Genomic DNA, 12,961 nt, shown 5'->3' with positions numbered 1-12,961 from the left:
GCTCTACCTGTCTGACTCCAGCAGGTGGCCTCACCTGCTACCTGCCAATGACACCAGACACCTTCTTTCTCAACTTCCTTACAGCAATGCTCCATAGAGTCTGCTCATCCCCCCCCGGCCCTCCTCAGGCTAACCTGTCCACCTGTGGGGACGCTTGCCCTCTCATCGTCCCCACTCTCCACCCTGCACTGCCCCGCTCCTCCCTGGCGCTGACAGACCAACACTTGCTTCTGGTGCAGCAACCCTGTTCTCACCTCAGTCTGGTTCCTGCCCTGCCAGTCCTGAAACCCCATTGCTGAGGTCACTGATGTCATCCTAATGGCCAACCTGTGGCTTCTTCATTACCTAAGCCTTTTCTTTTTTATATAACCTAAGGCTTTTTTTTTTAATTAAAAAAAAATTTTTTTTATTTTTGCGAGAGAGTGCACACGGGTGAGCAGGGTAAGGGCAGAGGAAGAAGGAGGGAATCTTAAGCAGGCTCCATGCTCAGTGCAGTCTGGTGTCCATTTATGTGGGCAGGGATCAGATCTCACAACCATAGATCATGATCTGAGCTGAAATCGAGTCGGATGCTTAACTGACTGAGCCACCACTACCTCTCCCCATTATCTAAGACTTTTAACCTGATCTGAAACATCTGTTGCTGCTAACTATCCCTTCTTTGGAAAACTTTGTCTTCTTGTGTCTTGACTTGTAGCATCACCTCTCTCCAGGTGTCCTTCCTGCTTTTAAAAAATTTGTTTCTTCTTGACCAGCTTTACTGGTTCCTCTGCCCCTTCTCTCCATCCCTCTGTGAAGTGCCGGTGTTTGCCCTGTTCTGTCCTGGCTTCACTGCACTCTCACTGGTCTCTGCTCTCCTTTGGCGTGGTCATCCATTCCACGATACCGTAGGTAGCTTCTACGGTTCCTACTACCTCCCCCCCTTTCATTTCCACCTAGAAACTCCTTTTGCCTAGAAAATCCTCATTCATCCTTCTAAAGTCAGTTCAAAAGTTTCTCCTTGGGGTGCCTTTGTTGGCGCCCTCCCCCCGTGCCACTAGAGACAGAGTTGGGTGCTCCCTACGTCATTCTCCCTAAATATTGCAGAGATCTGTTTTCATGTCTGGCACTCGCACTCAGGGGAGAGGGCGCAGAATGAGATGAGCTCCCCACTTGTTCTCACACCCTCCCCAGGAAGCAGTACCACTGCTCCCAGAGGATGGAAACCACATTTTACATTATCTTTGTATGTCAACCCTTAGCACCTCCATGGAACCTACTAGATGTTCAACTACAATTTGCTGAGTAAACCTATTATGTTCTCCTAGGAAAGTTTAAAAGCTTTAAACAATGGACTTTTACCACTTACCTCAAAATCAATTCTAAGAAACTCATGTTAAACCATGCTACTTATTCAATCCCTACCTAAATTTTATTTCCTTCCATGCATTCCAATTATATACCATACTTGGTTAAATGACCTCCAGCTGGGGCGCCTGGGTGGCTCAGTTGGTTGAGCATCAGGCTTCGGCTCAGGTCATGATCTCACGATTCATGTGTTTGAGCCCCGCATCAGGCTCTGTGCTGACAGCTAGCTCAGAGCCTGGAGCCTGCTTCAGATTGTGTCTCCTTCTCTCTCTGACCCTCCCCTGCTCGTGCTGTCTCTCTCTCTCTCAAAAATAAATAAAACATTAGAAAAAAAATTTAAATGACCTCCAGCTTACTAGCTCTGTGCTCCCTGCCTACATAAAATGGGTACCAGTCTCAGGGAATGGAAGGAAAAAACGACCCTCTAAGACGCCACTGACAGCACGGGGCGTACCCAACAATGGATCAATGCCACTCCAAAACAGAACCTTGCTACTGGCAAATTAATAAATTAAGACTGGATAAATAAAAAATAGACTTCCTGGGGCATATATGAGGACTCTGTTTCAATATCCTGAAAGCTGAAGGTATCAAAGTAGAATGCACTAGAAGCACAAACTTTGGCCCACCAGTACCTCACAAACTACCTGGCACATAATATAAGAATGAATCAATGTATGAATGAACAAATGAATGAATGATGAAATTCGGTAGCACGGACCTCTAGTGGTAACATATTATCTATTTTCCCTTTTATCTTAGTCATAAAATCCCTAATTTTCAGTTGAGCAGGTGACTGCTTAAGATAAAGACTACATTTCCAGCTTCCTTTGCCCCAGCCACTATGTTCTGGTCAATGGGATTATAAACTGAAGAGGTGGTGACACCTCTTGGAAGTGTCCCTGAAGAGAGGGAATATCCGCACCTCCTCCTCTTCTCCTTCCTGCTGTTTGGAAGGAGAAAACCCCATCCTGTTTGGAAGGAGAAAACCCGTAGACTATGTCAATAAGGGCAATGACCTAGAGACAATAGAAAGGGTCTCTGACATTAATGGAACTGTCATACCAGCCCTGCACTTGTAATATCCAAAATATTTTTAGCAAAAGAATGAAGCCTTCTATATTTGAGCCCTTGGCTGTGTGCAGCAAACGAGATTCTAACTAACAAAATGTCAATAAGTGAATCACTTTCGCCAAATATGAAGGCATTATTGATACATCATCTTGGTAGAATAGTGTAAATAGTGTATAATGAAGACATACTCATTCATAACCTCTAGTGCTTTTCTCAAGTGAGGTTAATGCTTCTCATCTTTATTTTGGCTTTATTTTTCTCAGTTAATTAGCATCACACAGTGAGTCTTCCTGATTAACATGGTTTTATGACACCATTCCCCTCACTCTTTCCAAGAAGTCACAGTTTTGTACAAATAACTCAAAAGCAACACTGACCATTTGCATTTAAAACTTCAGCAAGCCCCTTAAAATTCACTCCTCTTGGCCTCTAGTTATCTCTCATTTAACAATGTAAAACAATTTTCCAGATGACATTAATCTGCATTTTTTCTGAATTGAGTTATGAAGATATCACAAATGATCTACTGTAGAATATTCTATTTTTAAAATCCAGACAGCCACACCATACAATAAAAAAAAAAGTCATGGAAATACCGAAATCTGAAGCTTTGGGCCAAATGACATTAGTCACACAGGCCTTGTGTTTTTTATTCCTTTTCATTCCTTCTGATATGATTTCACCAATAAACCAATAAATGTATTGTCTATGCTGACTGATTTCATTGGAAAGTTCTACTAGAGAGATTCTGAAGAGTCATCAAGTTGGTATGCCCATAGAAAGCGGCAGCTCCCGAGCCATGATGCCATACAAGTAGATGTTGAAAGGAAATATAATAATATGTACAGTACACATAAAGTATTGTTTTAGCTTGAATTACTTAGTAATAGTTTGTTAGTCTAGGTTTATGGTCCATGTACTGATCCTATAATAGTGCTATTAAAAACACTATACTAAGCATTCTGCACCAAAATAATGATAAAATAATTATAATTTTCTCCATAAATTCTAATGATATGATTATGCCCATTAATAAGAACCAGGTCTCTCTTCAAGAAACCAAGTAATTACTGTGTGGCATGATTTACACACACCCAGATGGAAATGTTCTCCACAGTTCATGAATCTCTACGAAACAGATTTGGTCTCTGTTTGGTAGAGTTTGGTCAAATGCTATTTGGTCTACACATTATCTGAGAATCAAAGTATATTACAGCTGGAAAGATCCTTCTAGATTTTTAAGTTAGAGGGCCTAGTGTAGGAGAATCAGAAACCAGAGAGAATCAGCAAGAGCTAGGGAAAGCACTTGATAAGTGTCACAGAACTAGATAAAAATCCAGCCTCCAAATTTATCGTTCAATGCTCTTTCCATGGCAGCAATCAGCTATTACTTATAGATATGCTGATTAATGCAATGCTATTTTTACAGAGTAACTATGAGTGACTCTAATGTTTGTTTAAAGTACTTTGTCAATTTAGGATATTTTACTGCATTGTCATCCTAAAATTGTAAAAATAATATTCCCAAACACGTCTGGACTTCTTTGCATAAGGGTGGGATTATATATTTCACAGACTGGACCCTGTATATTTATTTCTGCTGTCTCATGTATTGCTATTAAAGCTGGCATATATTCCAAAGCCTCAAGATGCCTGACAAATAAATGGTACATTTTCCATGTGCTAGAAACATGGTGACTGACTTTGTATCACTGAATGTGAGTTAAAATAAGAGAAGCGGTAAAATGTTTACCCAAATTAGAGAAATGACATCTTCCACTTATCTACAGAGAATGTGTGGCTAGCTCAAAGTTTCTCACCCCGGAAACTATTCATATTTTATGGCAGATAACTCATGGTCAGGGGCTGTCCTGTGCATTGTGGCACATTTAGCAGGGTCATTACTCTCTATCCAATCAAAAGTGTCTCCAGACACAGCCAAACGTCCCTGGAGAGTGAAATCCCCTTCCCCCATTGAGAACCACAGGTCTAGCTAAACAAAGCAAGTTTAGGAGTTCTGCCTTGAGAAAGAATGCTCAGCAACTCACCAAGAGGGTCTGGGAAAAACCGATCAGATAACAAATTATATTCATCTTCTGAGGTTAACACCATGCCACCAGCTGGAAGAATTCGGCTTTTAGGAGCCGCTCCTCTCTGATAGGCCTGGGGAGGAAAAGGCATAAATAAGTGGCTTTTTTCCCCATTTGGATTTTTGAAAAATATCAGTAATATTAAAATAGACACAGGCACACACAACTGAGAGACAGCAATTCCTACACTATGTCACTGAGTAAGAGCCACATATTTTAAAAATACGTTTTGCATACCTGTTCCTTGCAAAGTATTACTTTAACACTTTCACGTGATGGTCACAACATGGTAAGTCAGAGTCCTTAATCTCAAGAGACTCATTCTAGGTATGTTTCTCAAGTAGGGAAAACATAATCTCAGTAACTTCTAGAAATTCTGCACCACACATAACCATTTCAGACGCTGGCACCTGAATCCTTCTTATAATCACATGGGTGATGATGCATACAGACATTTCCTGCACAAAATGCTTAGGGGCTGATGACTAGTGACATATGGGACACGTAATCGCAATTATGGTTGCCATGGATTTTCACCAAAAATATTACAATGTCGCCACGATAAGACGTGCCACCACATGAGACTGTTTTGCAGTAAAATGGTCTGGGATGGAAGGCAACATAATGACATCAGAGCAAAGTCTGGCCAGCAGACGAAAAGCTTTGTGGTTCAGGAAATGCGAGAGGTGCAGAGGACTGCTAAAGCCCACAGTGGTTTGTCGGGAAGATCTGCTCGCGAGGACAAAAGGATAAGGTAAAATGTAAGTATGTGCATCTTTTTTTTTTAATTTTTTTAATGGTTTTTATTTACTTTTGAAAGACAGAGAGAGACAGCACGAGCAGGGCAGGGTCAGTGAGAGAGGGAGACACAGAATCTGAAGCAGCTCCAGACTCTGAGCTAGCTGTCAGCACAGAGCCCAACGGGGGGCTCAAACCCACGAACCGTGAAATCATGACCTGAGCCGAAGTGGGATGCTTAAACGACTGAGCCACCCAGGCGCTCTAGTATGTGCATCTTATGGGAGGGGTTAAGTCAGGGCAGAATTTTGAGATAAACAGCCTAAATGTAAATCGGGAGTGGAAACCTGAAAACGCTAATATCTAAAATCTCGAGGGTAATCTTGGGGAAAAGGAAAATGATGTCGATCTGGGCAACAAAATCAGAATAACAATAACATTGTGCGTACAACAGGAGGGCGAGTGAAGACACCCAAACAAAGCAAATTCTTGCATATCTAAGAAGGTTGTTTTCCAGTTTGTAAGAACCACTCATTGGCTGCTTAAGCACATCAGGGACCCAGAGCACAACAGAGAAGAATCTGAAGTGGTGACTGAGAAAATCTAAGGAGCCGTTCAGTTCAGGCTGGCCTCAAGACTGAACTGTGTTATTTGTTATAACAGGCCCCAACCTGGGCTTTTATAAAAGTTATGTTATTTAATCCTCAAAATAATGCTATGAATTAGTTGTTATTCTATTTATAAATGAGGAAAATGAAGCTCAAATAACTTGTCTATAGCCCAGGGGTAAATTGGTGACAAATTCAGGAATCATACCCAGGTCTGTCCAGAAAGTGGACAGGAAGTAGGGCCTGATTATCAAATGAGAATGGCTGATTTTCTTCTGTTCAATTACCTGCCAAAACTGGACTTTTGATGAAATAATAGGCAATTTATAGGTACTTAATATATAACTTTTAGGTGCAATTTTAAAAAATGCCTTCTATAAATTAAAACACAGAATCTTATTAAAACTTTGAGGAATTATGGAAAACTGCATAGGCAGTTCTTAAATTTTCAAGTTTAAAAAAATATGCAGTTATTATCAAATTCAGTGACCATATCTTAACAAGCTGAACAAGTTTATTAAAAACGATGAGCAGGGGCACCTGGGAGGCTCAGTCGGTTGTGTCCAACTCTTGATTTTGGCTCAGAGCATGATCTCACAGTTTGTGGGATCAAGCCCCACGTTGGGCTTTGCCTGACAGTGCAGAGATTGCTTGGGATTCTCTCTCCTTCTCTGTATGCCCCTCCTCTGCTTCCACTCTCAAAATAGATAAACATTTTTTAAAAAACAACAAACAAAGCAATATAGTCCATAAATTGCAAGTTGAAGGAGCAAGCTTGAAGAAATGAAAAGAGGAAGGAAAAGACAGCAAAATCTGATTCAAAATTGAAACTTAAGTTAGCGCCAATGTGGTCAAAACTCTAATAAATCCAAGAGCAAGCTCTATGTGTGTTTTCTTCTGATTAGTTAGTAGTAATCATACTGCCACAGCTCTACACTGGGCTTTCCCAGCGCCTGGCTATATGCTAAGTGCCTCAACACATTCATTTGTTTGATCCTCACAACAACACTGTGATGAAGGGATCATGCTCACCATTTTACAGATGAGAAAACTGAGGCTCAAGGAGGTGCATAATTTATGCAAGGACACATATCCAGTAACTGGCAAAGGTGTGATTCAAAGCTTATTGTATTATCCATGATACTATGCTGCCTCTTCTCGAGCTTCCCTGAAAGAACATTGTAATGTGCCATCCAAAATATGAGGTGATTTGTTATTATTATCATTATTGTATGCAGTGCATTGACAATTTGCTTCTGGGAGCAAATCAGATGTTGAATAAAGCCCTCATATAGATAACCAGAGAAAGTATTAGCTTAATGATTGTTGAAAAGAGTAAGACTACTTAAGAGAGCGCCTGAGCATTGCCTGGGAGCCTGCAGAGTAAGTTTGAACTGTATTTTATTTCTACTTTCCATTGGAAATGGAAAGGAAACACATTGATCTGTCAAAGCCTCTTCCTAGAGATTTAGCATCAGGAGTATTACTTAACGTATCCATGGAGGATGTGCTGAGTGCTCTTGAAGAGAGTCAAGAAAGCAGTTTTAAACCTGTTACTACCTTGAACTGTCTGAACAGTAACCATTTCAAAAGGAGTTTGAGGATCTATGTAAACTAAAAATGCATACATTGCAAGATCTGGTAGGAAGCAGTGGGACCATTCAGCCTAACTCTCTAGTTTAATTGAGGCAAACCTAGATTTTAGTTTTCTAAATTCACTGTCTAGTGTTCTTTCCTCTTAGGCCAAATTACTTCTCTACATGGGGGAAAAATGGGAACCAGTAAAAAATGAAGTCCTCTCAGGTGCTAGGTGCTTTACACGTTACCTCATTTCCTCTGTGGTTTACAGACATATATTAGATAATAAGCTAATTATTTTACAGAAAAATAAATGATAAGCAGAAAAATGTTAAATGGAAAAATTCATAAGCGTAAGTGGTGTTAAGTACTGAAATGTCTGAATTCTTAGCAACTAGGCAAATTCAGTCATAGTCTTTGTAAGTAACTCCTCAATTGCTTGTCACATAGGAGGCTTAACAGTAGGAAGATACGGAGACATTGAGCAGAGAGGGGGAGATATCAGAGCAGTGACAGAAAAAGACCTTGAAGCTTAATGATCAGAGGAAATGCCCCTGCACTGGTCACTCAGTGTAACCTGTCTTCATATTCACTTGGAATTACTCATTCCAAGTCTACCTTGCCTATTGAACTGCAAGCATCTGTCTCATCTGCTGTTACATGTTCAGAACCTTCTAGGACAACACGCATTCAGTAAACATGTTAACTGAAGTGAGTATCTGCATGAGTGAGTGCTTACTGAACAAATCAGTCTCAAAGGAGAGAACATGTCAATCAACCCAGCCAATGTCTGAAAATGTTGCAAGAACCAGGAGAAACAAGGAAATGTTTTACCTCTTTGTTCTCATAGCTCTCCACAGCAAAATCATTTTTAACCACAATGTACCGCTCCTTCCATTTCTTTATGTCTTCAGCAAACTGTGATAGCTCTGCCTCATACAGAACAGTTCCAGGCTCCAGAGGTGGCTTTAAAGAAGGTGAATAGAATTAATTCTTACAACAAAAGATAACACAGCATGCTGCCAACTAATGAGTCTAGCCATGGGAGGTCAAGGACTATTTTAGGAAACTATCTTGTGCTGAGATCCTGGGGAAATTGTTGCTTCCCCACCTCCTTCCACACTTCCCCTTCCTACTCCCTCTGACCAAATGCAAATATTTGTCTTATTGATATTGTTGTGATTTCCATTTCCCTCCCTTAGGCTACAAGAAGAGAAGTAGATGGTAGAAGGGATTATAGGAATAAGGTTGTGCTTTGATTACATGTGGCACTTAATGAATCTGTAGTAAACTCTGGAAGAGAGGGAGTGAGGTAGTTAAGTGTTAAGTTGTGGCTATCTACACCAACACCTTGAATATACCCGAAAATAGGAGAATTAATAGGCTTCTCCCCTATCCACCACACCATCAGGTGTAGCCTTGAGGGTCAGTGTTCAGTGGGTTTCCCAGATCCAAAGGCCCTGGGGGTCCAGGCTGTAAACACTTTGCTCATCCCAATGCTCCTCAAGGAGGCCATGCTTGCCCTCTGGCTGAAGATGAAGCAGGCAAGCCAGCACACCTCAGTTCTACCTCTCCACTAAAGCAAAAGGTCTGAGGATTTCTCCTGAGCCCTGGTGACATCTGTGCTGTACGGGAGTCTCTGTTAGATTCTTAGTTAGGTCTTCCTTCAGGCTAACTGCGTAAGGAACAGTTCCCATCCTGTCTCATGGTATAATTCATGTATTATCTCAGAATATAAGAATGGCCTCCTGTCTTGCACATGTCACTGAATTTACATCTATTTTCCCTTTATTAAAAAAAAATCCAAGTGCCTCTAGAAATGTATCCCGCCACTCTCAAGAAAAATTTACATGAACCATACGGAGAAGGTATATATGCTAATGCTTTTAAGAACTGGCTAAGGGATAAACTAAATTGCCTTCTGAATTTATTCTGTCCTGATAGATAAAAAGGGGGCAGTTTCTTATCTTGCCTCATTAACAGGGAAGAGAGAATCTCACTCTTCTCTTTAAATGAGATTGAACTGATATATAAGCTGAACTCTATTGTTTTATGTGCAGCATTTTTTTAAACTTGGGCCACTTAAATCAACTGATATGCTTGTTTAAAATGTGGCCTTACCCTAGCCTTACTATATCAGAATCTCTGGGGGTTATGGGCCAAAGTCTGCATTTTTAACAAATTCCCTACATTGTGAGAATCACTGTCTTATGAGGATAACACTCAGTTATCCCTACACTCACGTGGCTAAATCTATTGGTCAATTCACTCAACCACTCAGCAGTATCTGACCCATTTAGCACTCCCTCCTTCTTGCAAGCTCTTCTTTATTGGCCTTCTGGCACATTCCTCTTTCCTGATTTTCTCCTTCTGCACAGGCTATTTCTTGTCCGTCCATCTTGCTGGATCCATTTCCTTTGTTCGGTTTCCAAATGTTGGCGGGTCGAGGGCTTGGTGGTGGAATCTCTTCCTTTGTCCATCAATACTCTCCCTTATTATGTCTCAGGGCCTATTATAAGCTAACAACTAACAAGTACCTATTCTAGAGCTTCTATCTCTCCACTGAGCTGTAGACGAGAGCACTCAACTACCTGTTCAGTATCTCCATGGTGTAAGTTAAATAACCATCTCAAACTTACATGGTCAAAAGGGAACTCATGATTCCCATCCACCTCTGAGTCTTTCCTCTGAGTCAAGGCAACTCTATCCACTTATTTGCTCAGACAAAAAACCAAGACGTCATCACTGATTTTCTCTCTTCTTTTACTATGTCCTACCCATTCCATCAGCAAGTTCTGTCAGCTCTATCTCAAACACATCTTGACCTGGACCTTTCCTCACCACTGCCACCATCACACCCTAGTCCAGTTTGCTTTAACCCTTCTCTTGCCCTGCTATAGTGTCCTTCCTACCAGTCTCCAAGTTCCTTTCGTATCAGTCTCCATAGTCTATTCACTGTAGAGGGCCAAAGAGGTCATCTAAAATTGTAAATCACTCTGTATTCAATACCCTCCAATAACTTCTCTTCACATTTAAAATAGAAACACTTGGGGCGCCTGGGTGGCACACTCCTTTAAGCATCTTGACTTTGGCTCAGGTCATGATCTCACGGGTTCGTGAGTTTGAGCCCTGCATTGGGCTGTGTGCTGAGGGCATGGAGCCTGCTTGGGAGTCTTGTCTCTCCTTTTTTCGCTCCTCCCCAACTTGTGTGCTCTCTCTCTAAGTAAATAAATAAACTTAAAAAAGAAAAAAAGAAACCTTTATCACAGTCTCCAGCTCCAACATTGTCTGGTCTTTCCCTTTCACTCTGAAGTCATTTATCATCCCTGCTCCCTTGCTCACACTGCTCTCCGCACATAGACTTCCTGATGTGCCCAGGACTCCTGCAGGACCTTTGCACCTGCTGCTCCGTATCCCACAGATATTCACCCAGTCTACCTACTCTTCTTTCACTTCAGTTTCTGCTCAAATTTCATCTCCACAGGGGGCTTCTCTGACCATCTTCTCTAAAATAAGACTCTGGCTTTATTTTTCTTCGAAGCATTTATTAGCACTGGATATCACCTGATTTATATTTATTTGTTTACTGTCTTCTACTTTTGAATATAAATAGGAAAGCAGAGAATTTGTCTTGATCCTCAATTCTTAGAGAAGGGCCTGGCACATAATAGGTGTTGATACACATTTGTTGATTGTGGGTAATTATTATAATGAAGCAAGGGAGAAAGAATAAGTGAGGGGATTAGAAGGGAAGATCATGTTTGACCAATGACCAAAGCAAATATGCCCATAGTACAAGGCACTGAAATTATGACCTTTTTTTTTAATTGAACTTCACTACAGCAAGTCAAATTTCCTGATTTAAAGCATCAGTGTGGGGAAGACAACAAAATTGATCATGCTAGGTTTGTTTTTATATGGATTACTCCATCAACAAGAAATCATACATTCTAACTTCCAGGCAGATAGAGTTTTTTTGAGCATGAAATGCTTTGAGAACAAATTTTTTTCTTAAGAATAGAGGGTTTTTTTTCCTGTTTTTTATTTATTTTTCAGAGACAGAGAGAGACAGCACGAGGGGAGGGTCAGAGAAAGAGGGAGGCACAGGATCTGAAACAGGCTCTAGGCTCTGAACTAGCTGTCAGCACAGAGCCTGATGCGGGGCTTGAACCCACGAACCGTGAGATCATGACCTGAGCAAAAGCCAGACGCTTAACCGACTGAGCCACTCAGGCATCCCAAGAATAGAGTTTTTTAAACTGCCATTCAAATTACTGTTTATTTCAGAATATGGTGTGTTATAAAGCATCCTTCAGTGGGAGAAATTTGTCAACCAAATGTCCACAAGTTACCTTGGTCTTCAAAAATTGTGATGTCAAATCTCTTTGCTGTTCTACTTCACTGCGAACATGATTGCAGAAGGCCACAGAGTATTGCCGACTATAAAAGGGACTGAAGTTTTTGATGGTAGCCTCAGTTTTCCCTAGAAAAGAAGGAAAATTAGAATTTAGAAATGTAGCATCTCTCACAAAATAGACACATATCTACCCCACTAATACCACTGTTTCCCAGGGATTTGTTAGTTCACATTTCCTGAGAACTTTGTAACATGCCTACATGCCTTTATCTCTCCCTCCCCTTCTGGCGTCATTCTGAGAGTCTCTGCTGTCCCTAAGGACCATCCATCTTGTAACCAATAGAATTTTTCTTCATCTTACATCAATAACCCATTGCCTTGGCCATAAACTCAGCCATCCTTCTAAATCCTTCTGTGTCTACCTTTCTACCTTATACGGTTCTCCATTTCAGCTTGTTCTTCATTCCCTTCAGCCTCCCGTCATCCAACTCCTACACGGTAATCCCACAGTCCACCATCTCAGCTCTGCACACACATCATTCCATTCTTCCTTAGGTCCTTGAGGCTCCACCTTATCCCACGGAACCACAGCCTAGGATGAAATCTACCAATTGTTTCCTCCAGTTCTGCTCTTATGTTTCTAGTTTAAATATTTTTGTGTGACTCATAGCCGTATATAATTACTATGAGGTAGAGGGGAAAGCTTTAAGAGTCTGGAGATCTGAATTGTGGTCCCAGTTCCAGGAAGACAGAAATCAGCTGGATGTCATCAGTCAAGTCCCTCATTCTCTCTGGGCTCCAGTGTCCCAAACTATAAAGCAAAGTACTCACTGGTTCGTGCTTTTCATGAAATCTACACAACATTGAAGTATAACCTGGAAGTACAGCTACCTTAGAATAGAGACCAACATGCATTGTGATGGCTCAGCACTAGAAGAAAATAAAGCTTAGGATCAATCATGGGGTAAAGGGGGTAGTTTGAGGACTCAAGATGGAAGAAGAGGAAGAGTCAGGCATCAGGAATATTCTTCCAACCTGTGCTTATTAGCTGTAAAGAGTAGGTAATTTGCAAAGGAGGAAGACGAGAAAAAGAAATAGGGGAGAAAAGGCAAAGGAATATTCCAAGACAGATTAGAAATCCTCACAACCTTTCAAGAACTTGCTACAAA

General features: G+C 41.0%; 1 protein-coding gene across 1 annotated transcript in view; it reads right to left on the bottom strand.

Moving 5' to 3' along the window:
- Positions 1-12,961, bottom strand: part of NIBAN1 (niban apoptosis regulator 1) — a 147,231-nt gene that overhangs the window by 72,399 nt on the left and 61,871 nt on the right. Inside the window, exons 2-4 of the mRNA XM_029935199.1 lie at positions 11,788-11,918; positions 8,270-8,401; positions 4,470-4,584 (exon numbers count right to left, since the gene is read on the bottom strand). Of these exons, the coding sequence (XP_029791059.1) occupies positions 4,470-4,584; positions 8,270-8,401; positions 11,788-11,918 (378 nt within the window). The remainder of the gene's footprint in view (positions 1-4,469; positions 4,585-8,269; positions 8,402-11,787; positions 11,919-12,961) is intronic.

This window comes from Suricata suricatta, chromosome 3 (assembly GCF_006229205.1).
Source record: "Suricata suricatta isolate VVHF042 chromosome 3, meerkat_22Aug2017_6uvM2_HiC, whole genome shotgun sequence".
In the NCBI taxonomy this organism is placed as follows: domain Eukaryota; kingdom Metazoa; phylum Chordata; class Mammalia; order Carnivora; family Herpestidae; genus Suricata; species Suricata suricatta.
This window is presented reverse-complemented; position numbering and strand designations above follow the sequence as displayed.